This window comes from Theobroma cacao, chromosome 9 (assembly GCF_000208745.1).
Source record: "Theobroma cacao cultivar B97-61/B2 chromosome 9, Criollo_cocoa_genome_V2, whole genome shotgun sequence".
Taxonomy (NCBI): domain Eukaryota; kingdom Viridiplantae; phylum Streptophyta; class Magnoliopsida; order Malvales; family Malvaceae; genus Theobroma; species Theobroma cacao.
This window is the reverse complement of record NC_030858.1, coordinates 38,277,315-38,302,833: the sequence shown is the minus strand read 5'-3', so window position 1 is coordinate 38,302,833 and position 25,519 is coordinate 38,277,315. Positions and strand designations below refer to the sequence as shown.

The window sequence follows — 25,519 nt, the reverse complement described above, 5'->3', positions numbered from 1 at the left end:
TGATTAAAGGGAGTTTTGCACGTCATTTTATTTTTAAATTTATTTTTTCATGTTATCGATATGGAAATATCATTTTATATTATTATGAGTAAAGAAGGATAAAGAATTTAAAAATTATACGGTTATCACAAGATCACATGAAGTGTCTGCATTGTATCCCAAACCGTCTCCTTGGATTGTTGCTCCACTTTGTGGCACTGAATTTGGTTGAGACCTGATCTTTGGCGTATGCGGCAGCCAGGGTTGTTGAAATGTTTAGCTACCCCATGGCTTTTCTCAAGTAATCCTGGCTCTGGCCATGGCTGCAGCCACATTCTCTGACTGACCACACCATCAAAGTTGTTGCAGCAACAGTAAACCAGTGCCCCCTCTGCTGCATGCTTTGCTATGTCACCAACTTTATCTGCAAGAGAATGAAGAAGGGTTCCAAACCTCAGCCATGAAAAAGCATAAACCCAAATTTTCAAGCTAGCCTGGTGTACATGAAAGCAAACTAGTCTTAAGATTGCGGCGCATTTTAGCACGCTTTAAATAGTGTTTTTTTTTTTAAATAAGGGGACCAGACCCCCTACAGATATAAGCTTTGTCCACCCAAATCCGCAGAAGAAAAAAAGGACACAAACCCCCCAACAGTCCCGCGTCTCCTTGAAGAAGCTTAAACCCTAACCTCAGGGCAAGCAAAACAGCCATCAAAATTGAATCAAAGTTCATGGCAAGCAACGGCGAAAACTCTTCAGCGACGCCCCAATCGACGGACGATAAGCCTGTGATTGTCAGGGTTAAACGCAAAGTCTCTCAGTCTCGCCTCGATGCTTTCTGTCAGTTGTTTCTTTTCATTCTCTCCTTTGTTGTTTTCTTTTGTTGCCAGCATAAACTAAAAAGTATAAAGAAGGGATTTTTAAACTGGGCAATTTTGAAAATTTAGGGGATGTTTGTTTGTTGCAGGGCTGGAAATCAATGAGAGACCTTTGAAGCGCCCCTTTTCTGATTTTCAGAAGCTATCCATATCTGAATCGTCCCAAAAAGGTACCTTTTTTTTTTTCTTTTTCCTGTTGAAATTTAGGATTTGGGATTGTAGTTTCTTTTGAAATAAAGTCAAGGGTCGTTCTTTATTTGCATGCTCCGTATTTAGAAGTTCTAGAATTGACGCAATGGTATTGTTCTGTATCAGAGGAGTTGAAGAGTAAGAAACTATTTGTGCGGCATGTCAATACAGTTATAAGCTCTGAGGCCACAGTTGATATTTTGCAATCTTTTATGGTGGGTGCAGCAATCAATATGTTGGTATCTTTATCCTTTGCTTATGCTAGAGCGCTCTTCTTGAACATATCTTGCTTAGCCAGTTGGCCATTCTCATGTCAACTTTTTTGTTAGTTTCTTGTCAAATCCTGCATTACAACACGTGTAAAAAAGTTTAGTTGTGTGTTTCTTTGACAGCCCGGTTCTGCGGATGCTACTACCGGTAATGCAAAGAGTCAGAAAGGAAGGCACCCTCATAAAACAGATAATGTAATCTCTCCCTTTCTCTATTCTCTGCCTCCTCAAGCAACACAATCATGGTTGCTTCTTGGATGCAGAGGTGATTAAGGTTGATCTGTATCCTAATGCTTTGGCGTTTTGATTTTAATGTCTTCAGCAACGAGAGCAGCTATCTAAATCCATCCAAAAGCAAGAGGTAGTTTAATGTCTAATGCTTTGGCACTTCCTCTTTTTATATTGGCAATAATATCCTTATTCTTCTTGAAAAGACAGTCATATTTATTGATTATTCTTATCCTTGTTGTTTTCTATCATGGATCTTTGAGAATTGCTTCTGAAGTGTTCATCTTATGGCTTTCATCCTTCTCTTTTTGTTCTGATTATTTGGCTCTTAGATTTGTTTTAAGCAAGGCCAAATGTTTACACGACATGCTATTATGTGATCTAAAATGGAAATAGGAAAAGGGGATCAAATGTACCCAAACTAGCATCCTAGTAGTTAATTCTGTTTCCTTTTGGCCTTTTAGTTTCATATTTCCATAGTTTCACTGCAGTGGTTTTTTTTAGGAAATTGCAAAAAATGATCGTTTTGAACAAATATGGCGGAGCAGAAAAGGTAAAAAAGAAGCAGTAGATGATATGTACCATTTCTATGATGTTGTTCGTGTTGATGTTGAGGAAAGCTCCAATAGCATGCAAGCTGAGGAGTAAGTATGTTTTAAAACTTATTTACGTATAAGTTAAAGACTCATTGCCAAAAATTGATCAAATCTCCTTGATATTACTGCAGAGAGATATCCTTGGATGATTGCAAGCTTTTATCTAGTTATTTGCCACTATTGAGAGAGTGTATTCCTGCTGCTGCTGCTGAAATTGAATCTGATATGCGAGCTTACATGTATGAAAGAGGTTGTGAATTGTAAATTTGTTTTATGAAGAACTAATATTTACTGCAATGTTTTTTGGCCTTTCAGCTGCTATTGTGTTTGGCTTTCAAGTCCTTTTGATCTTTCATAATGGAATAAATTCTAATATGGTTTTGGTGAAGCCAATTTCACTAGTTTTCCGCTGCAATGTTGTTTTACTAGAGAATTGGCATTATTTGAGCCCTTTTTAGCACATCAGATGAGGCTTGTAGTTGGTTTATGTTCTTGAGGACTGTGACATGTTATTTTCTTTTGTACTTAATATGCAGATGAATATGTGTATGACTATTACACTGTGAAGGATGACATGGACATAGATGAGGACACCGCTTCAAATCCATTCCCACTGTAAGAATTACATAATCTGTTTTCTTCATCCCCCTCCCCCCCCCCTCTTTCTCTCTCTCTCTCTCTCTCTCTCTCTGTCTTATTGAAATTGATGCATAATCTTGTTTCAGGGTACAGGTGGATGATGAGGATTTCTATGATGTGCCATATGAGTCAGAATATGATAGCGAAGATTCGAATGGTAATCTTACAGTCTACTTTTCTGTCACCAAATTTTAGAATGCCCTTGTATGACCTGTTGGTTCTCTTTTGTGGTTGCAGCTGAAGATAATCCAAGAAATGATTATCCTGATGAAATATCTGAAGAGGAAGAGGATGAGGATGCAAAGAGTAGAGCCTCTGATCAATCAGAAGAGGGAAGTGAGCATACTAGTAACAAGTCTTCAGAAGTTGGGGATGTGAGGTGCGATAGATTAGTGGAAGATGGAGACCTGTTATATGAAGATGACATTTATGATGGTTACCATGATGATGCTAATCATATTCGTGATGGTAATAGTGATGATGATACTGAGGGTGAAGATTGGAGATGGTCCTACAGGTGAAATATGGACTTAGTGGGTAATTAGAGCAAGTTGTTTGGAGATCATGTTAGATCACACATTATTTTGTTGTATATAGTTCTTATCACAATTATGATCCACATGGATTCAGTGTTGCAAGGAAATCACCTTGTAGAACTAATTACATCATGGTTATTGTTGATATCCTAGTTCTGTTGTTTCTTGTTGTTGGTTATGGGATCTTTTTGCTTTGTTTGTACTTTCTTCTCTGGTGCTACCAAAAAACTAAAAAGGACCACTCAACAGTCATCACCATTCTGCGACAAACACCAACTCTGTTTGAATGAAAGTAGCAAATGATCATCCAAGAGGCGAGTACCAAAGAGAATTTCCATGAAAACTAAGTTACACTCTGTTTTCAACCAAGCCTGAAAATCTAAGTGACCACCTATTCCATGAAAACCAATAGCTTTAGAAGGAGTTTATCATTAATTTTAGTCTTGTGATACACAACCTGTTGAGGTCTAAGGGACTTGTTAATTAATTACAGATTGCTTTGTCAAGTCCAGATTGTAATGGACGATTACTGAACAAAAACAATATGAATCAACATAAACATAAAAATGTCTTGCAAAGTACTTGGATATTTTCACAGATTCGAAACACTTGTATCAGTAGTTCAATACTCAATTCGGTAAGCCTTGCAAAGTGAAAGTGGGACATCGAACTGATGCAAACCTTCCTTGCGGACAATCTCCCTAGGTCTGGTTTATTTCAGAAGTTTGTATCTGTATGTCTTACAACGTTGTTCAACCTCCATCATCATGACAATTTAACCAAGTTTCTGGTTTTCCTTGTCATTGTGGCATCACAATACACTCAATACTGTTGTATTTTGTCTCTCAGTTCATACTGTATGTATAAATACAGATGATGACAGCAGATAGTTTGTATCAAATGTAATTCCCGCATTCATAAAGCAAACGTGTACAGTTCTTTAATGCTTGGCTTGCTGGCATCAGAGTACCTATGTTCATTACTTTCCTTAAGCAGGGGTCCCTTCTGTTTTTCCTTCACATACGTTTGTTGGTGTAGTATGATACTATGGAGAGGTCATGATTACATCATTCCATCTCCTTTTCTTCGGACAGTCGTTATTTTGCAAGAATTTCCTTTAACCAAGAAAATGGTTTGAAAAATCTGTTTGCCTGTTAGCCATTAAAAGAATGTGATGAACAATCCATCCGACCAACAACGGAAGAATCAACTGTTGATGAAATGGAAAACGGGCTGAAAAATGGGAGCCTCTTAATTGTACTTTACGTCATAAATTAAACACTCCTCTCTACAAAGTCTTTTATCCAAAAGGTAATATGTCAAGGTAGATTATATGTCAATGATTTTCTATTGGAAACCTACTCACATTTTGGTGTAGTTGGATGCAATATTTTCCAACTCTGCTCATACTCCACCAAAAATGGTCTGCCGCCATTGGCTAATCAATGCCAGCCAGGAAAAAGGCTTTAAAATTATATAATAAAAAAATATCTTGGCTGACTGTTGCAGGACCAAAATCAATACAATGGAGTAAAGGGATTCCACTCCTTTATCAAATATTAAAGATGAAGTAATACCAGAGAAGTAGTAAATTTGGTGACAGATTTGATTTAGAGGGAAATAAATTATTCATCTTACCTTATTAAAACTATTTCATGGCTTCATTTTTTTTCTTCACCAATCCCTTTACATTCCTCATTTGCCTTGATGTGCACTTAACATGGTTTTTTTTCTTATTTCTTCTTGTCTCTCTTTTGTGTTGCTTCAAGCTGAAAATTTGTCCCTGTCAGTATTCAGTAGTGGACCTTGATGATGATCTTATTTCTTTATAGAAGCCATTTCAATGACCCACAGCTCTTCACGCGGTTTTTACTGCTTTCTAAAAATTACCTCGTTTGCTTTTCTAAACATAAGAAAGTCATCAGTTTGCTAACGCATCAACTTCAAGATTTTTGGTCAACAACCCAATTGAGATCCTATCAATTTCAGTGTTCTGAAATCTTGAGTGAGTTGGGACATGGTAATGGTAATCATCACATTGTATTCCATGGATAAGACCACGCATGATGAAATTCTCTATATTATGGGGGCACTTCCATTAATACTTCCGCGTCTCACCTTAGTTTATCCTGAGTTCTAACTCCAATATCTCTGACAATGGCAACCCAAAATAACATCTCATTCTCAGTTGATAGGAAAGATGTTGTGCTTGTTAAACCCTTGGAACCTACACCCTCAGAAGTTCTTTCTTTCTCCACCATCGACAATGATCGCAACCTTGAGCTTATTTGCCATTCTGTTTTTGTGTATAAAGCAAATGATGATTACTGTAATGGAGACAGTCCTGATGAAGCTAAACCGAAACCTGGGGTGCGAAAAGATCCAGCTTGCATAATTGAGGAAGCTCTCTCCAAGTTACTGGTGTATTACTACCCACTAGCAGGGAAGCTGAAGAGGCAGGCTGATGGAAAACTTCGAATCACTTGCAATGCTGATGGCGTGCCTTTCTTAGTAGCAACTGCCAATTGCCAGCTCTCTTCTTTGAATTTCTTAGATGGCGTGGACGTTCAAACTGCTAAACAGTTTGCCTTTGATTTTCCATCTGAATCTGACGATGGTTATCACCCTCTAGTCTTGCAGGTGACAAAATTTTCATGTGGAGGATTCACGATTGCTATGAGCTTATCACATTCAGTTTGTGATGGCTTTGGTGCATCTCAAATCTTTCGAGCCCTGGCTGAGCTTGCTAGCGGAAAGAGTGAGCCCTCGGTGAAACCTGTCTGGGAGAGGAAAAAACTGGTAGCAGAACCAATCAAAGAAATCGCACAGTTTACGGTGGATAAGGACTCGTTAGCAACTTCACCATATTTGCCGACTACTGACATAGTCCATGAATGCTTTTATATAACCAGTGAGAATATAAAAATTCTAAAAACAAACTTGATGAAAGAAAGTGGGGATGAATTCCTGAAAGGAAGTGTCACCAGTCTTGAGGTCCTAGGAGCCTATATTTGGAGAGCAAGGTTTAGAGCTTTAAAATTGAATTCAGATGGAAAAACAGTGTTCAACTTGGCTGCAGGGATAAGACGCATTCTCAATCCACCATTGCCTGAAGGATTCTATGGGAATGCTTTTACCTCCGCAAATACAGCGATGACCGGGAGGGACCTCAATGAGGGATCACTCACAAAAGCTGTGAAACAAATCAAAGGGAGCAAAAAGCTTGCTTCTAGCAATGATTATATCTGGAAATTGCTGAGCATTTGCGAGAAATTCTTTGAACTAAATATGAAGTTTGATCCAGTCCCTGGTGCAACCATGACGCTAACAGACTGGAGACAGTTGGGTCTGATGGAAGATGTGGATTTTGGATGGAAAGGTTCTGTAAACGTGATACCACTTCCATGGAACATGTTCGGATACGTGGATTTGGTTCTCCTCTTGCCTCCATGCAAACTAGATCAGTCAATGAAAGGTGGTGTTAGAGTGTTAGTTTCCCTCCCAAGGGCTGCTATTGCCAAGTTTAGGGAAGAAATGGATGCTCTCAAGCATGGTGACGAGGCCGCTGGTGCTTAAACTTCTCTACCATGTTGTTTTTACTTCCCTTTTTTTTCCCTGAAGATATGATGTTTTTACTTTTAAGTTCATAACAATAATGTGTCTTCTTATATCACACGCCGGCATGTCCTAAATTGTAGGGAATCAATTTCAATGGTGAAAAGAATAATGAATTGTATATGGGTTGTTTCCAACAACATTGTTCTGATCCAGATTATGCACTTACAAAATTATCACTCTGCCATCATTTCCCCCAAAGCAAACCAAACAAGGAAAGAAAGGATCAGCAAAACGTCTAACGTCACCTGCATCCTCCCTTTCAACTTCAACTTTTGTCATGTCGCAACCATGCTCGTCCAAATTCGCACCAGCAATCAAGTTACGCTTCGTTAGTCAACAAGCTTCTTGAAATCAAAGGAATCCACTTTGAACTAAATGAGCATAGTGACCATGTCGCCTGTAGCTGAATAATTAATTTGAAGTCTTTGGAAACTGGTTTCTTTACAGAAAAAAAGAAAAAAAGTCTGACCATGGGTTATGCAATTATGACCCTTTGGATAAACCTCCTATTCCTATCTTAGTTGTCACCATTGGAAAACGAGGTTTTCAGTTCTACTTCCGTATAGCAATTTTTTATTGAAGATTCAACATTGAATCAATAAACAATTTCCTGTCATGAGTCATGACTTGACAAACGCTATCTTATCAGAAAGAAATTGATTGTTTGCCAAGTACCTGGTTAATGGATGTCATAATCTAATCTCTCAAATATGATAAGATCGAAACGCTTGAAGATCAAGAAAAGGGCGGGAAGAGGGGCGAGGGGGGGGATGGGGAAGTGATGCATGTATATGGATTTAGAAACCAATGGTGAATTTCAGATTCTTCTTTCTTACTGTAATTTTTTATTGAGGATACATCATGAATTGCCCGTTATGAGTCATGGCTTGACAAACGCTATCTTATCAGAAAAAAATTGATTGTTTACTAAGTGCCTGGTTAATGGATGTCATAATCAAATCTCTCAAATATGATCAGATCAAAACACTTGAAGATTAAGAGAAAAAGGAGGGGGTGGGGGATGTGGAACTGATGATTTAGAAACCAATGGTAATATATTAGTTACTACTTTTTCCATCCCTGTCGTTGATAGGACGAAGATCTTACTCTTCCATCTCGGTTTTGCATCTGTATTTTAGTGATCGGAGAGCAGGACACTGACAGGTTCAATTCAACCAAAGCCAGCACGATACTTCTCCTTAGCTTCATCAGATTACAAAGTCATCGGCAAATTAGAAATTTCTGCGAAGACATGACTACTCTTCTGACTGACACATCTGACTATAATTGTCTCAAACAGTTAGTGAAGATCAATGAAGCCAGAAGAAAATTTAGGCCTCGAGGTAGTGAGATGCTGGTACCAGTGCCCAAGAAAAAAAGGGGGTCACTGTTTTAGGCATGCACCTTTGCACTCGTGTCGGATAACATTACCACTTGAATTAGAACCAGAAGAGCAAGAGCTTGACATTGTGTTTGAGTCCCAAAAAACTTGTTTTCAGACCACAAATTCAATGCTAAGCAGCAATCTGAAAATTTTCAAATCATGTTAATATGTTTGAGGAAAAAAGAAAATTTTCCATCATAAAATTTTCAATCACAACTTTATAACCCTTCACTGCACTTTTATTCTGTACAATCTGAGGGAGAATGTCAACAGCGCAATAACCATGTGTAATCACGAAAAAACTTTTAGATTATCAATAGGTCACCAAAACCATGGGGACATTTTTGCTTTTGTTGATTTAGTAATCAGAACTGTATTGCTTAAAAGCTGTTTCCCCCTCATGAAGAGCCATGTTATGGTGGTTTTGGGTTAGGCGCGCCTCCAATTATAGCTCGCACTTAGATTTCTAGGCAATCTTTAAGGGTGATAGACAGCCGCAGGGCCCTAACTCCCAAGCTCTTTTTGATAAGCTTGAACTCCAGTCCAGCGAGTTGCCAACTTGTTATGTCAAGCCCCAAACCAGCAAGATTAGGTTAGGTAGTTATCATTTTTTCCTTCAAGAATATGGTCCCCCAGACTCTAGAGTGTTGCTTATTTGCCAATTTGCCATCCCTCATGCTTGGCACTTGGCAGTTGGCACCATGAAGTCAACTCTTCATAGAGTTGATTGTAAAGTTGCTCCGTAGTGGGTTGAGCCAAAGCAATACCTACCCACCTTCTTCGGATGTATATGCATTAAGAATAAAGCCATATTGGTACAATATTGGGGTAAAGTTCTAATAAAAATACTATATAATCAGTAAGGCATTACCCTTTCGTAATTTCAAGTTTCAACTCTCACCTTAGACTTTGATAACTTCATTTTTTTACCATGGCAGCCAATTGCAACATTCCATTCTCAGTAGAAAGGAAATGTACTGTGCTTGTAAAACCTTCAACACGCACACCTGCAGAAGTTCTTTCTTTATCCACCCTCGACAACAATCCCAACCTTGAGCGTATTGGTCAGATTATTTTCTCGTATCAAGCAAATAATGATCTTAAACAAAAATTTAGTCAGCAACCAGATCCAGCTAGCATAATTGAGGAAGCTCTTTCCAAGCTCTTGGTTTATTACTATCCTCTAGCGGGAAAGCTGAAGAGGCAAAGTGATGGAAAGCTTCAAATCAACTGCAATGCTGACGGGGTGCCTTTCTCAGTGGCAAATGCGGATTGCAAGCTTTCTTCTCTGAATTACTTGGACGGCATAGATGTTGCAATTGCTAGACAATTTGTCTTGGATCTTCCATCTGATTTCGACAATGGGTGTCACCCGCTAATGTTTCAGGTGACCAAGTTTGCTTGTGGAGGTTTCACGGTTGCAATGGGCGTGGCACACACAGTTTTTGATGGATTTGGTGCAGCTCATTTCTTTCGAGCGCTAACTGAGATTGCCAGCAAACGGTGTGAGTCCTCAGTGAAACCTGTCTGGCAGAGGGCGAGACTGGTGGCAAAACCAGCCCTGGAAACTCCTGAATTCCTGCGGGATAAGAATGCTTTAGCAACTTCTCCATATTTGCCTACTACGGACGTTGTCCATGAATACTTTTATGTAACTGCTAAGAGTATAAAAAGACTTAAAACGAGTTTGATGGAAGAAAGTCAGGATCAAGATGAACACTGACTGAAAGTTTGACCACTCTTGAGGTGCTTGGTGCCTATTTATGGAGATCGAGGTTTAGAGCTTTAAAATTGGATCCCAATGGAAAAACCATAATTCGTTTAGCTGTAGGAATAAGGCACCTCTTGAATCCGCCATTGCCTGATGAATACTATGGGAATGCTTTTATCACTATAAATGTTGTATTGACTGGAAGGGACCTCGAGGAAGGACCACTCTCCAAGGTTGTGAAACTAATCAAAGCGAGCAAGAAACTTGCTTCTACCGAGGACTACATCAGGACGGCCATGAGCCTGATGGAGAAACGCAGACTACTAAGTAACAAGCCTGATGTAGCTACCGGAGCATTGATGGTGCTAACAGATTGGAGACAGTTAGGCGTACGAGGTGAAGTGGACTTCGGATGGAAAGGTTTTGTGAACATGACATCGCTGCCATGGAAAATATATGGGGACGTGGACTTGTGTATTCTAATGTCTCCTTGCAAGCTAGACCATTTCATGAAAGGTGGGGTTAAAGTGCTTGTTTCCCTTCCTGAAGCTTCCATGGCCAAGTTCAAGGACGAGATGAATGCTCTCAAGCAGGGTGCTTACCTTATAACCTCACTGCTTTAGAACATAGGGAAATTGTATATCTTTCGCCTTCATCGCAAGATTCATGTACCAAGAAAATGCAAGGAAAAGAAGGAAAATTGATAATAATCAAACTTCCTTTGGCAGTGGGGATTAATTAAAAATTTATTAAATCAAAAAATTTAACTTTTATTTAATTTTCATTGGTGGAAAAATTTACATTATCCGAGATGATAAATTTTTTAATTCGTCTTAACAAAAAAAATAAAAATGTAAAAAAAAAGAGAGTGCGGGCCGGATCCAGTGCAATTAAGGCCCATTAACATTTCTAAATTGTTCTGTGGGCTTTCTTCTTGTCGGGTCAGATGATTTCTCTGGGCTTTCAACGAAAACTACTTGCTGGCCTTTCCGCGTTCTAACCGAAGTTGAAAACCGTCTGGCCGTCTTCTTCTTGTTTTCTTTATGAAGAAAAATTTTGATTGAAATTCTTAATTTTTACCTTATTTTTTAGTCTTTATTGGTCAGCTTTAATTTCTTGTTTGAATCTTTAAAAGGAAAATGGTGTCGACAATTTATTTATTTTTGCATGCCTTGGAAGCTGAGCGAGATAATATACGAATGACTACTTCGGCTCCGGTACACCCGGCGAATTCGCCGATCCCGATCGATCTGTTCGTATCCAAGAAACAGCCGGGTCTGCCACGTGGCGTCCTAGGATTCGCTGATTCTTCGGGGAAGATCGTTTTCAGGATCAACCGTCAATCTTCTCAATCATCAGCAGATGACAGGACGGTTCTCCTCGATTCCGCGGGAAATCCCCTCATCTCTATCTACGGTCACCATGTTAGTCTCTAAATCTATGCAAATTAATGAAATTGGATCACTTTTATTCTTAAAGTAATCTTTTTATGTTTTAAATGTTGTGTTCTGCAATTTGTTGTTTATTTAACGTTGAAGATTGTTATTCTTTTGGTCGATTAGAATCATTATATGATTGAATTTTGTGTTAAGTTGTTGAAATTCGTCGTTTTGGGAAATCCCCGAAAGTAAATGCTCATTTGTTTCCTGGTTCAAGGACGGGTCTTGGCAAGGTTTCAATGGCGATGATGGCAAGAAGGATTTGGTATTCAAAGTGCAGAGAGTGTCGAATAAGTTCACTAGAACAGAGTTGGAGGTATTTCTTGGTGCTGAAAATCAGGGAGAGTTAACCTGTGATTTCAAGGTGAAAGGCTGCCATTTCCAAAGATCTTGCACCATCTACAAAGGTGATTCCCTTGTGGCTCAGGTATAATCTACAACTGAGGCCTCAGTGAGAAAAATTAGTTTCTACTTTGACTGTTATGAACTCAACTGTTTCCTGCAGACATGGGATAAATGAAATACCCTTTGTCACTCCCTTCTGGTTTCAGGATATTGTTGCCATGTCCCCTTTGTCATTGTGATCTTACCACTCTAAATGGTTTTCTCTTCTCGACTATATTAACCCATGGTGGATGTTTTTCCTTTGTCGAAATTTCAAACAGCTATTTTGCATAGGAGATCATAAAGATATACTGAAGTAGTCTGATCATGGCATGAGATATCTGTTTCATCTTCTGTAATTCGATTAGAAACTTATCTCACTATTGCTGGTTCCTTGTTATAGGCCACCCCTTGAATTTTGTTACTGGTTCATACCACATAGGTTCTTTTGTCATACTTGTTTCATAGTTTTAATGCTGCAAATTTTCTCATTCTAATTCTATGCTTTCATTGATGCAGACCAGTCTTATGCACAAGCTTCGGCAGGTTTATGTCAGAAGGAGTAAATTTCGTATAACTATTTTTCCTGGCTCTGTAGATCCTTCTTTGGTCGTGGCGCTTGTGGTGATATTCTTGGATAACGGCCCCAAAAAATTCCAAGTTTTGGATAAATTCCCCCTATCAATATAAGATTAGGAAAACACCAACATGCTTAACAAAAGGAAAATGTGGAAAAACACAATCACTTGAGGCAGAGGATGGCTTATAGCAGTTTTAGGCATTGCAATATCCTTCTGGGGATCATGCAGATAATATTAACAATTATGCCTCAAAAATCAGGATGGAGAGAGATTTGGTTACAAGGAGATGATGGTGGGATGGCAGCCGAGATGGTAATATGTGATGGTGGCCAACTGGCCATGATTTTGGGAGGATGGTGTAATAGAACGAAGCTGAAGACGGAGACAGAAATATTTTGGAGAAAGGAAAGAGCACAAGGTGTTTTGATTGAGGGCAATCTTTTCAGTTCAATGCAAGGGAGTATTTTGTCAAAAGTAGGCAGTCAGAATTGGCAGATGCTCATGGCCAAAAGGAGAATTGGCCAATTCTTTGATTGGTGAAAAACACTAAAAATATAAAATCGATTTCTCTGTTTTCTTCTGTATAAAGGAAAGAAGAAACTTGTGTATGCTCTTTATACCTTGTGGCATTGTGAATTTGTCTTAGAAGAGTTCAATACGAAAGTATTAGATGACTCAAGTATTGAATTGTAAATGCATCTTCTTTTAGCCCCCCTTCAAGCTTGGGGTATATTCTAAAGTTTACTCACAGTACATGAGAAAAGGATTCCATTTTCTTCTCTGATCTGATTTATTTAGTGGTGTTTAAAGGAATATGTCAAGTAATTAAAATGGTATAAAGTCTGAGTGAGGATTTGAATTTTGAACCCTAATCATATTTTTAAAAAATAATAATCGTTAAGTCAAAATTAAATTATTAAGATACTTTGTAAATGAGTATAAAGTAGTTCATTGAGTTTTTTTTTAATAAAAAAGAGGGAAAAAGAAAAAATTAACCCAAACACAAACTTCTGATTGCCCCAGGGACTTAAGACGTACTCCTACTGTCGTACTTCTTCCCTTGCTAGAAAGCAAGGCACTTTTCCCACACCGCCTTTGATTCTATAAATTCAAAAACAGAACTTTCCCCTTCAGTTCTATTCCTCTCTGTTTATAAAACCTTCTGCACATCAGCAATTTTATCGGGTTTTTTCTTTTTTTTTTGTCGATGTATAGCAGAATGGGGAGGCAGAAGGGTGAAGGAGCAAGGAGCAAGTCGCGCCCTTCAAGCAGCAGGTTTGTTTGTTTGTTTTTTTTTTTTTTTTGTATTGACAAATTAACCCTTTTTTTATTTATCTAGATGCTAAAATTTTGACCTTTATGGCAGCCTTGCGGCTTCTCTATTGCCGTCGGGCTCCGCTGCGGCAGCGGTGGGATTCGGCGGCTACGTTGGTAGCTCTCGCCTGGATTCGTCTATCTCCGCCGAAGACTCTAGTCCGTTTCTGGTATTCAATACCTCTTTCCCGCTAAAAATTTTGTGCTTTGTTAATAAATTTATTGAATATATTCTGTCAACGGGATGAGTTAATGCTAGTGGCTTTTGCAATTACAGGATATAGATAGTGAAGTGGCACAACACCTAAAAAGGCTGGCGAGGAAGGATCCTACCACCAAGGTAGTACTGTTTTCGCAAATATCTGCCATGAACTCTCTTTCAAGCCTCGAATTTTGCGTCTTTCTATCTTTTGTATCTTTTGCAAGTCTCATTGGCCATATCTTAGTTTTTAGGTTGTTGGATTTTTTTTTAGATGTAATTGCTGAGCTTGAGTAGTGTCATCCTGTTGCCGTTTTGATAATGAATTGAGTGTATCTTCATGATCAAGGAGAATCCCTTTTCTTTAATTTGTGTCCGTCTTAATTTCTGTGTAATCACCAGCTTCTTCTTCATTAACAGCTGAAAGCTCTGGCATCTTTGTCTGCGTTGCTGAAGCAAAGGTCTGGAAAGGAAATAGTACCAATCATTCCACAATGGGTATGATTTCATTCTTTGCTCTTCACTGGTCATTGCAGATGCTTCAACTAAGTTGATTTTATATGAATTAATACTAGCAGTAGACCTTTAAAGAAAAGATAGGTAGGGAAGGAACAGTGCCTAGAGAAAGAAATTGACATGGAAAGAAAAATGGGCTTCAATAAGCTATGCTTTACAACTTGCTAGTGTTGTAATATAGAAAAATTTGAACAAATGGCACCTTCATAAGGAGAAGAACAAAGAAGAAAGGGGTAAAAGTGAGAATGTCTTGAAATTGGATAGTAGATACTAACTATTGGAATTGAAGACAAAATTTCAATTTCTTTGTTTTTTTGAGACAGCAGATATGTGGAATAAAACAAATTAAAGTGGTTTCTTATCTATTCTTTTTCTATTTTCTAGAATGAAATTTTAAAGACTCCAAAATTTTAATTCAATACTTAACTGAAACTCTGGTATAGGAAAATTTAATGACTGAATTCCTTGTTTGGCTTCATTTTAATGTGAAAAGAAAAACACTAAACTTGAAAAATACTCAATGATGCAATGGATTAATGTGAACTTCAGTTTTCAAGCCTTATGCTTGAATTAACATGTTCCAATATTGCTATGCTCTCATTCATAAAGGCATTTGAATACAAGAAGCTATTGCTGGACTTTAATCGGGAGGTTCGGCGAGCTACTCATGAAACAACGACAATTCTTGTCACTTCTGTCGGGTTTGAACTTCTTTTCCTTTTTATTTCCTAATGAATGTTGTTTCAAATCTTCTTGTAATACATAACTTAATGGACACATTGTAGTGAAGGATATTAATTATAAAAGTTTGATCCTATGAATGGTGAGAGACATACAAGATGTGGTCTTCTAGGTGCTAAGTCAGTGAACATCTTTTTGTTTGGTAATTTAGAAACTAATGCAAAGCTAAAACAACTAAGACTGCTAAATTCTCTTCCTCATTAATCTTTTGAACAATGATTCTCATGGTAGATTAGAAACTGATACTAATGTTTTTTATTCTAAAAAACCACATCGATTGAGTCAGAAGAGGTAAGAGGTTAGAAAGAATGGACTTCCTTTATGGAGAGAGGCTAAATAAAAGAAGCATGATGTTATTTTCCCTCATATTTCTTTTGTACAATCATTTGCCCTGTTTTTTAATGCAATAAAAACTTGTTGATCTCTTATATGTTTTCTCAGAAGAGATTTGGCTCCGCATTTGAAGTCGTTGATGGGACCATGGTGGTTCTCTCAATTTGATCCAAGTTCTGAAGTTTCCCAAGCTGCAAAGCGCTCATTACAGGTTTGACCTCCTAGTTATTAACCATTGTTGGCCAAAAAAGAAAATTGGAAATAGTTTCTTATTATATATTTCAGGCTTTCAAGCCATCTAAAACAGGGAGGTAATGTACTGTAGTAAACTTAGAATGCTAAAGATATTTTGAAAGGCACCGGAGTTATTCCAATCAAGCCCAATTGTTAGATAAGTAGATCTCGAAATCTGTAGCTGGAAAACAAGTCTGTTGCTAATAGCAGTTGGCCCTGCTTAGTTTGAGCCCAACCTTATGTATGTTCTCATGAATACTGTGTAGATTTTGTTTCCCCATGGAAAATGGATTGAGTATGATTTGAATCAAAATTCATGTTTTCTGAAGGTTCAATCTTCTTGACATCTTTTAAGCTGTAAATAGAATTTTAATGTAGCCTATGCATGTAGTTCTAACTTTTTTAACATTTTAATGTCCAAGGATGTGGGCTTTGGACAGTTAGTTTTAATCAGTTTAATCATTTGATTGTGAACAACAGGCTGCCTTCCCTGCTCAGGAAAAGAGATTAGATGCTTTAATCTTATGCACAACGGAGATTTTTATGTATTTGGAAGAAAATTTGAAGCTTACACCACAAAATTTGTCTGATAAAACAGTTGCCTTGGATGAATTGCAAGAGATGCACCAGCAGGTATGCACTGAGGGATCTCTTTTGGATATGGTTTTGGTTAAGGAAAAAAGTAATAGTCCATATTACTTAACCTTCTCATTCTGAACAAGTTCTTGCATTAGTTTTTACCTTATGATTGAATTGATTATAAATTGCAATAATTATGTCATCCTAAACTATTCAATTTTTTTCATTTGACGCTTAAAATTTCTTGGCATTGCTCGGGTAAATAAAATGAGTTATCCCCAGCTTTAATCTGTTGTCTTCTTTTTTTATTTTTTCAATTTTCACTTCTGTTTTTCTTTTTGGTTTTATTCTTGATCTAGTGCCTTCACTTATATTTGTGAAGAACTATAACCATATCGGTTTTTGAGGCTACTTGGAGACAATGAGGTGCTTAATCTTTCTTCACCACTTCCAACTCTCCCCAATTCCTTAAGTTATCCAACCACACATGCACATTATATGTTTATATGTGCATGAATGCTCGTATGATTATATCAAAGTTACATTCACATTTCACACTAATGCATCTGTGTATTTTCAAACATAAATATGTACAATGTTTGATATGTGCTGAAATCACTATTTGAGGAATGTAAACATTTGCAGACCTTTGATGTTGTTGCTTGGGTTTGTTTGTTATGTTTCCATGAAATATTTTGTAAGTTTCGTCCTATGTCTTTAATTGCAGGTTATATCCTCTTCATTACTGGCTTTGGCAACACTACTTGATGTTTTGGTCTCCGTGCAAATAGAAAGACCTGGTTTTGAAAATGTATCTGCTGAACCAAAGCATGCTTCAAAGGCCAGGGCGACTGCTATTTCCTTTGCTGAAAAACTCTTCTCTGCCCATAAATATTTTGTGGATTTTTTGAAGTCTCAGAGCCCTGCAATTCGGTCAGCTACATACTCAGCCTTAAGAAGTTTCATTAAAAACATTCCTCAGGTGTTCGATGAGGGAAATATGAAAACCCTTGCTGCAGCAGTTCTTGGTGCTTTCCAGGAAAAAGATCCTGCTTGTCATTCTTCGATGTGGGATGCAATTTTGCTATTTTCGAAGAGATTTCCTGACAGTTGGACTACCATAAATGTTCAGAAATCTGTATTCAATCGATTTTGGTCTTTTATTAGGAACGGGTGCTTTGGATCTCAGCAAGTTTCTTATCCGGCATTGGTTCTCTTCTTAGATGCTATTCCTTCTAAAGCATTATCAGGAGACAATTTTTTTCTTGATTTTTTCCATAACCTATGGGCTGGAAGGAACCCAGTTCATTCTTCAAATGCGGATCGACTAGCATTTTTCAGGGCATTTAGAGAGTGTTTTCTTTGGGGATTACATAATGCCTTTAAGTGAGTTAATTGAGCTCTCCCTCTGCACTCCTTTTTGTTTAGTGGTTCAGATGTTCCTAATTCTTCTCACTTTTTGTATCATTTATGTTCTTTAGAATGCTAATTCATATCTTCTTATGCGTACCAGATTTTGCGACACTGTCGATTCCATTTCTCATTTTCGGATCACCCTTATTAATAATATCCTTGTAAAGCTTCTGTGGCAAGACTACATATCATCTGTGAGCTTAAAAGACCAGGATAGTGATCAGCCTCTTCATGGAAAGACAATGGAAACACAGAATATTAAGTATCCAATAAGTTATCTGCAAGAGTTGGGAAAATGCATTGTTGAAATTCTTTCTGGCATTTATTCATTGGAACAGGATCTTCTTTCTTTCTTTTGTATGGCATTTCAAGAAACGTGCCAGGGATTGCTTCAGGAAAAAGTGGTTACAGAACAGACAACGTTGAATATGGAACCAATTATTAAATTTCTGTCGTTAGTGGATCGACATGTGAATCAAAAGGGTGAAGCTTGGCCTTTGCTACATTTAGTGGGACCAATGTTGTCTACATCTTTCCCATTGATCAGATCACTTGTAAGTTACCACTGCATGAACTCTTAATGTTTTTCAGATAGCAATTGATTGATTATACTTCTTATATGTACTATCTATGTGACTATGCAAATGCATGTAGGATGGGATGCATGGTTATAAGTACTTGCATACTGTATAAGAGTCTTCCTTAACTAATTGTTGTTTATGAGAAATAACAAGTTATTACTGCTGCTGCTTGTAATTGTGCTATGGGCAATTGTGAACTGGATGAAAAATCAATTTCTGGTTATCCTCTGGAAAGAAAATCTTTAGCTTCTACCCTGGGCTCCGTAAACTATGGAGTGTTTTAATTAATTTTTCTTCTACGCACTTTGTGCTTTTCTATTTTCTTTATTTGTCTGTTCTGTATAGAAATGTCAAAAGAAGAAATGAAGTCAGTGTTATTTGGTGAAAAATTGAAATGACCGCAGCAATTTTAATTTGGCAAGGATAGCAGCCCAGAGTCCCATTCCTCCTGCTTTGCATCAATCCTTCACCTCTTTAATGATAATCCTAAGTCATGTACTTGTTAAGCTCAAGAAACACAGCATCCTGCCTTGTCCTTTTGGCATTTTCTCTTATTTACACATGCTTTTATTTGAATATTCACTTTTGGATTTACCTCCACTTTAGGATTCACCAGATGGTGTGAGGCTTTTGTCTATTTCAGTTTCAATATTTGGAGCACGCAAGGTACTCCAAGTGCTTTTCTCCAACAATGATGCAGTTTCTCGTGGTCCTCCCCATGACAAGGAGAGTGAGCTGAAGCTGAAGTATTTTCTTCAAGTTTACAAGGAAACATTTGTTCCTTGGTGTTTGCATGGATATAATTGTGGTACCAGTGCTCGACTAGATCTGTTGCTTGCATTGCTTGATGATGAATGTTTGTCTGAGCAGTGGCATGCTATTATCACATATGCAATTGACTTGGTAAGTTCTAAGGTTGGATTGGGCTCCATGGACTCAAATCACTTAGCAGTGTTGGCAATGCTTTTGGAGAAAGCAAGAAATGAGGTTAGGAGAAGGAAGGTGGGAGAAGATTCTTTCCATCGGCTAGGTTCCCTCCCAGATCATTGGCATCATGAGCTTCTTGAAACAGCTGCTGTTTCTGCTGCCTTTTCCCTTCCTCCTTTTGGAACTTCTGATGTGCAGTTTGTGCGGTATGTGAATTGAAACGCATAATATCGGTATTTACTAAGAAGATTGTTAACTTTGAATAATATTACTAGTGAAACGGTACTTCAACAACTAGCCATATGCTTTCTTTTTCCATAGTGCATCTTGTCAATGCCATGGCCGGTGATATTTCTTGGAAAACGGTAGCCTTTAGTTGTTTGCTTTCTTGGATATCCTTGAAACTAGATTAATGATTTTGGGAATGTAGGGAGACCTATATTTCTAGGTCATACATTCTCAAAGAATAGGCTAATTATTTGTTAGGTGTGGAGAATTGTCTCTCATGTTGACTCCAGGCATATTTTTGTTGATTCATGCATTTTATAATTGTGTGCTTTAACCCTATTGTTTTTATTGTCTGCAGTTCTGTTCTTGGTGGTGCAACAGAAGGCAATCTAGATTCATTTGTTTCTAGAAAGTCGGTCATCCTGATATTCAAGGAGGTTTCAAGAAAACTAGTTTCTTTTATTCTGGATTCCTCTTTCAATTCTGTTAAGCTGGCAAGTGGTTTGTTTACTTCTGTAGAAGAAGGCCTTGCATTGGAAAGTAAGGATCCTGCAAATGTGGTTGAAATGGCTCGTTTTGCTCTTGAAATACTTGAAGGTAGTTTCTTTTGCTTAAGGGCACTTGATGAGGAAAGTGACTTGGTTTCAAGTATTTCAGCGGCAATGTTTATTATTGACTGGGAGTATAGGATGACACTAGCAGTAGACGATGCTCTTGATGATGAATCCAGGAAAAAAATCAAGGTGCGGTTGGATATTTGTGAATTAGCTCATGGTTATCAATCCAAGATAAGGAATTTGTGGAAAAGCTTCAGCAGAGATGTGGGAAAAGGAATAAGGAGTATCTTGATTTGCATTATTAGGTCTGCCATCTTCAAGGAAGATAAACTAGAGACCAATAAAATTGTGTCTTTGTGCTGTCTGATGATGATTGAAGTGCTTGATTGTCTGTGTCAGGATCAGTATGAGGAACAAAATCTGGTAGATCATCTTCTAAGGAAGGGTGACATGTGGCCTTGGTGGATCATACCTGACTTCAATTCCCTGAGAGGGCCAGCTATATCAGATACTGAAAGAGTCTATGCAAGTGTGAGTGGCATTATATTCATAACTGTTCTTGCTGGCATAGTTCTTCTCTCTCTGTCTCTATCTACATATTTATCTATGTATACATACATGCATATTTTATATAATACATATAGATATATAACACACACAGACACATCTTAAGGTGTCATTTATTGCCCCTGTTATGCTGCAAGCAGTCTCCTAAAAAATATGGTAACAAATTAGCTGTAGTGGGATGGATTGAAAGTGCCTATCTAGTTTAGCTTTTGTGCTTCCATACACCTTTTTAGTCTTTCTACTGTCTTGAGTGATCTGTAGAACCCGAGTACACAGTTTTAGGTGAGCCTATAGTGAATGACACGTTTAAGTATTTCATAAGCATATCATTGATGTTAGTGAGTGCTTCAGATTGTATGAGTGGTTGACTGAGCTGAATTTTTGCATTTCTTTGATTATCCATGAAATATTGTCTAGTCTTATTTTTTTATTTCTTGAGAATAAAACATAAATTTGATGCTATTTTGCAATTTCTTAAATGTCTGCAATATCTAGAATGAGGTTGAACTCAAGTACTAACAAAAGCAAGTGTATCTTGGATGCAGGCATGCTACAAGTTCGTTTCTTTAATTGATAATCTTATCTCTAAACTTGGGTTTGATAAAGTCATTGCTTGTGATGAAATGGACGCTCCACCACTACCAACCAAGGATACAACAAATAATGAGGTTACTTCTCGAGCTTGGCTTGCTGCAGAAATACTATGCACGTGGAAATGGCCAGGAGGAAGTGCTGCGACCTCTTTCTTGCCTCTACTGATCTCGTTTGCCAAGAGGAGAAATTATTCTTCCTATGAAGGCTTCTTGGATTCCATTTTCAACACTTTACTTGATGGTGCTCTCGTTCATGGTGAAAACTGTGCACAGAGGTCATTTCATGCATGGCCTGCTTTAGGTGAAGATATGGAGGCTATGGAGGATATAAAAGAGCCCTTTTTGAGAGCTCTTGTATCTTTTCTTTTCACATTGTTAAAAGAAAATATATGGGGAATAGAAAAGGCCATGATTCTGTTTCAGCTTCTAGTAAATAAACTCTTTATCGGTGAAGCAGTCAACACAAGTTGTTTGAGAATACTTCCTCCGATTTTATGTGTTCTTTTACCAACATTTTGTCAAAGAAGTATCAGATCCAGTGGATGTAGTGATTTAGACGGTAAACCTGATCCACTTGATGAAAAGCAGATCCAAGATACTATCAAAGGCTGGCTCCAGAGGATTCTAATATTTCCACCTTTGGTCACATGGCAAACTGGACAAGGTATGCATGCCTTTTTCTCATTCATCTTGAGAGTTAATTTTATGGTATAAAACTGATTGCTTTTGGGCCAAAATGGTTGCTGAATAGTATCTGTTGTCCCTGTGATGCATGGTATGAGACTTGCAATTGAAACAAAGACAAGCTACTTATAAAAATTTGTATCTATTATCTAGGTCTTCATCATTTTTATTTGGTTGCATGTGTTTGCTGTGGACATGGTGAAAAAGCATTCACTCCCCTTATATATCTTGCATCATTTGATTGAAATTTGAGATTTCTATTTGAAGTAGTGGTAATGGTTCTTCATCTTTCTTTTTTTTCTTTTAATAGAAATGGAAGAATGGTTCCACTTGGTCTTCTCCTGTTATCCTTTAAGGGCCGTGGGAGGTGCTGAAGTGATGAAGCTGGATAGAAATATTGGTCATGACGAGAGAATTCTCTTACTGGATTTATTTCGGAAGCAGAGACATAATAACAGTAGATCAATTGCAGCTAATCAGTTGCCAGTGGTGCAGATGTTGCTATCAAAGCTAATGGTGATTTCGGTTGGTTGTTGCTGGAGGGAATTTGATGAAGAAGATTGGGAGTTTCTATTTTCCCATCTAAGATGCTGGATTGAATCAGCAGTGGTGATGATGGAGGAAGTTGCTGAAAATGTTAATGATGCAGTCACTGAACAGTCTTCTTCTGATAACTTGGATCTTATTTGTAGAAAACTTGAACAGATTGTGTTGGTTTCTGACCTTTCTCTTATAAATATCACCAAAAATTCCCTCATCTCATTTTCCTTCTTTTGTGGGATTTTGGAATTCCAACCAACAGAAGACACAGATAATTTAAACCACTTGAGAACAGAAAGATGGGATCCTATAAAAAAACAGATTCTAGAAAGTATTCTCCGCTTATTCTTTTCCACTGGCATTGCTGAGGCCATCGCTGCTTCATATTCTTATGAGGCTGCAGCTATTATATCAGCTTCTCGATTTTATCATCAGTCTTTCTGGGAATTGGTTGCTTCAAGCGTCATCAAATCTCCTGCACATACAAGAGATGAAGCAGTCAAATCAGTCGAACTCTGGGGGCTAAGCAAAGGGCCTGTTTGCTCTTTGTATGCCATCCTCTTTTCTTCCAGACCAATACCATCTTTGCAGCTTGCTGCCTATGCTGTTTTGTCGACAGAACCTATTTCAAAGTTGGCTGTCTTTGGTGAAGGAAGTGTACGTTGCTTGGATGTTGATCCAAGTGCCTACCAGGAGTCAGGTCATCTTGATATCTCACCAGAAGAGAATATCCATTTGACGGAGGAATTATCTTACATGATTGAGAAATTACCTTATGATGTTCTTGATATAGATTTAGCAGCAGAGCAGCGGGTATATTTGCTTTACTTTCTAAAATTTGATGAAATAGTTTTCCATTTGTATAATGGTATCTTCATATTTGCAGGTACATCTGTTCCTTGCTTGGTCTTTGTTGTTATCCCATTTGTCATCATTACCTTCATTATCACCTCCAAGGGAGAGACTGGTGCAATATATTCAAAATTCTGCTAATCCATTGATTCTAGATTGCCTTTTCCAGCATCTCCCTTCCGACTTATGTTTAATGCATGTTCTAAAGAAGAAAGATGGGGAGCCTCCTAAGGTTTTATCAGAGGCTGCTACTGCAGCAACACATTCCATCACAACAGGGTCATTATTGTTTTCTGTGGAATCGCTTTGGCCTATTGAACCTGTGAAAATGGCTGCCCTTGCTGGAGCCATATATGGCCTTATGCTTCGCCTGCTTCCTGCTTATGTGCGGGGATGGTTTAGTGATTTACGTGATCGTTCTACTTCATCAATGATCGAATCGTTTACTAGAGCATGGTGCAGTCCTCCTCTGGTTGCGAACGAACTGTCCCTGGTATGTAGCTTTAACAAAGATGTTTCTATTTTTGATGACCATAGTACATTGTTAACAAATTTAGTAAGCAACTATTGCACTTGTTGAATTTCAAGGTTTTTGTGAATTATCTGGACACTAAGTGCTGTAGGAATTACATATCAATCATCCTCCAATGACAAATGCATGCTTTAGCTTCCTTCTGCTTTAACAAGATGGAAATTGAATTGAAGGAAACCACTTATCAGTAGTGAATTGAAGTTTATTGTTTCCTGACTTGCTTTCTGATGCACTTTGTTTGAAGTTTTTGAATACTTGACCTGAAGAGGAAGAGATGGCAATATATATATATATTATGTTCAACTCTGTAGTTAATTACATAGTTCTGACAAGTTTCTTCTTGTATGCAGATAAAGACAGCAAACTTTGCCGATGAGAACTTTTCAGTGAGTGTAAGCAAATCAGCAAATGAGGTTGTTGCTACCTATACAAAAGATGAGACAGGAATGGATCTAATTATTCGTCTTCCTGTGTCTTACCCGTTACGGCCAGTAGATGTTGATTGTGTGAGGAGCCTAGGGATAAGTGAAGTGAAGCAGAGGAAGTGGTTGATGTCTATGATGTTGTTTGTTCGTAATCAGGTACTGGCTACAAGTTGATATTTTATCTGCATTCCATTTCATTTTTAGTTTTGTGCTATTCACGAGGTGGACTTTTGTCTTTGATGCAGAATGGAGCTTTAGCTGAGGCTATACGAATATGGAAGCGCAATTTTGACAAGGAATTTGAAGGTGTTGAGGAGTGCCCTATATGTTACAGTGTTATCCACACTGCAAACCACAGCCTTCCTCGTCTCGCTTGCAAGACCTGCAAACACAAATTCCATGCAGCATGCCTCTACAAGTGGTTCTCAACTTCTCACAAATCTTCATGCCCATTATGCCAGTCTCCATTCTAACCTTGAATTAAATTGAGTTACAGGTTTTCTTGGTACTTTTGCATCTCTGTTACGTGTCTGACTTCATTTGTGGAACGAAGTGAATTATGCTAGCAGCATAGTAACTTAGATCATGTGGTCAGCGTTCAAAGATGAAAATAATGGATGTTAGTTCTGACTGGAGGCTCAGTGTGTACATGTAATGACAACGCAAGCTCTCTCCTTGTCAGACACACACACCCATGTGCATACACAGGTATGCACAGGGGTGATTTTATCCCCAAGAATTCTATTGAGCAAAATTAAAGGAATGAGTTTTTTATATAGAATGATGCTATTCTGTTTAGACTTCTGTAGCAATGTGCCTCTGTAACGAGGCTTTTCTTTTTCTGGTCGTGTTTCATTTTATTTGTATGTTTTCATTTGTTCATTGTCTGATATCTTCCATGCATTCCACTGACAGGTTTTGCAGCATTTGCTGAATCAAGATGCTGCTGTCATCGGGTATTTTGCTAATTTTAAGAAGAATCAAAGCTTATCATGTTTTACTAAATTAGGATTTATGATGTCCAAGTTTTCAACTGCTGTAAATCATAAATACGAAAGTAGGAAGTCGCCTGATTTTGACATGCCATGATTTAGTGTTGTGCAATCTGTTCAGAATTTAAAAGAATATTCGTTAAGGTTACATATTACTCCTAATAAGTTGAGATGTACACTTTTGCTTCTTCCAAGTAGTCTTATATTTGTTGACTTGTGGTTCAAGCAAAGATTCTATCTTATGCGTTTTGCCCCTAACAAGTTCACCAGGCAAGATCCTTA

General features: G+C 37.9%; 3 protein-coding genes and 1 pseudogene across 3 annotated transcripts; all 4 read left to right on the top strand.

The window, feature by feature from the left end:
• On the top strand, positions 548-3,491 carry LOC18591057 (RNA-directed DNA methylation 4). Its single transcript, XM_007016968.2, has 10 exons — positions 548-818; positions 946-1,026; positions 1,172-1,260; positions 1,438-1,509; positions 1,637-1,675; positions 2,047-2,186; positions 2,270-2,388; positions 2,675-2,753; positions 2,864-2,934; positions 3,015-3,491. Exons 1-10 carry the CDS (start codon positions 710-712, stop codon positions 3,296-3,298), a joined length of 1,083 nt encoding a protein of 360 aa, XP_007017030.2. The 5' UTR covers positions 548-709; the 3' UTR covers positions 3,299-3,491.
• Positions 4,798-10,753, top strand: LOC18591056 (annotated as a pseudogene).
• LOC18591054 (protein LURP-one-related 7) lies at positions 11,035-13,183 on the top strand. Its single transcript, XM_018126594.1, has 3 exons — positions 11,035-11,450; positions 11,683-11,892; positions 12,369-13,183. Exons 1-3 carry the CDS (start codon positions 11,166-11,168, stop codon positions 12,537-12,539), a joined length of 666 nt encoding a protein of 221 aa, XP_017982083.1. The 5' UTR covers positions 11,035-11,165; the 3' UTR covers positions 12,540-13,183.
• Positions 13,414-25,428, top strand: LOC18591053 (E3 ubiquitin-protein ligase listerin). Its single transcript, XM_018127600.1, has 17 exons — positions 13,414-13,705; positions 13,797-13,914; positions 14,022-14,084; positions 14,364-14,441; positions 15,069-15,160; positions 15,642-15,744; positions 16,248-16,400; positions 17,074-17,732; positions 17,860-18,313; positions 18,947-19,473; positions 19,854-20,583; positions 21,165-21,876; positions 22,207-23,249; positions 23,323-23,781; positions 24,171-24,401; positions 24,491-24,953; positions 25,161-25,428. The coding sequence occupies exons 1-16, from the start codon at positions 13,638-13,640 to the stop codon at positions 24,716-24,718; spliced, it is 5,718 nt and encodes a 1,905-aa protein (XP_017983089.1). The 5' UTR covers positions 13,414-13,637; the 3' UTR covers positions 24,719-24,953; positions 25,161-25,428.

Bases quoted from the DNA above. Each gene is read 5' to 3' on its own strand.
- LOC18591057 (XM_007016968.2), top strand. From the start codon at position 710: ATGGCAAGCAACGGCGAAAACTCTTCAGCGACGCCCCAATCGACGGAC. The intron at 1,027-1,171 runs GTACCTTTTTTT...GTTCTGTATCAG, and splicing joins ATCTGAATCGTCCCAAAAAG to AGGAGTTGAAGAGTAAGAAA. The intron at 1,261-1,437 runs GTGGGTGCAGCA...TTTCTTTGACAG, and splicing joins ATATTTTGCAATCTTTTATG to CCCGGTTCTGCGGATGCTAC.
- LOC18591054 (XM_018126594.1), top strand. From the start codon at position 11,166: ATGGTGTCGACAATTTATTTATTTTTGCATGCCTTGGAAGCTGAGCGA. The intron at 11,451-11,682 runs GTTAGTCTCTAA...TCCTGGTTCAAG, and splicing joins TCTCTATCTACGGTCACCAT to GACGGGTCTTGGCAAGGTTT. The intron at 11,893-12,368 runs GTATAATCTACA...TCATTGATGCAG, and splicing joins GTGATTCCCTTGTGGCTCAG to ACCAGTCTTATGCACAAGCT.
- LOC18591053 (XM_018127600.1), top strand. From the start codon at position 13,638: ATGTATAGCAGAATGGGGAGGCAGAAGGGTGAAGGAGCAAGGAGCAAG. The intron at 21,877-22,206 runs GTATGCATGCCT...TTCTTTTAATAG, and splicing joins CACATGGCAAACTGGACAAG to AAATGGAAGAATGGTTCCAC. The intron at 24,402-24,490 runs GTACTGGCTACA...TCTTTGATGCAG, and splicing joins TGTTGTTTGTTCGTAATCAG to AATGGAGCTTTAGCTGAGGC.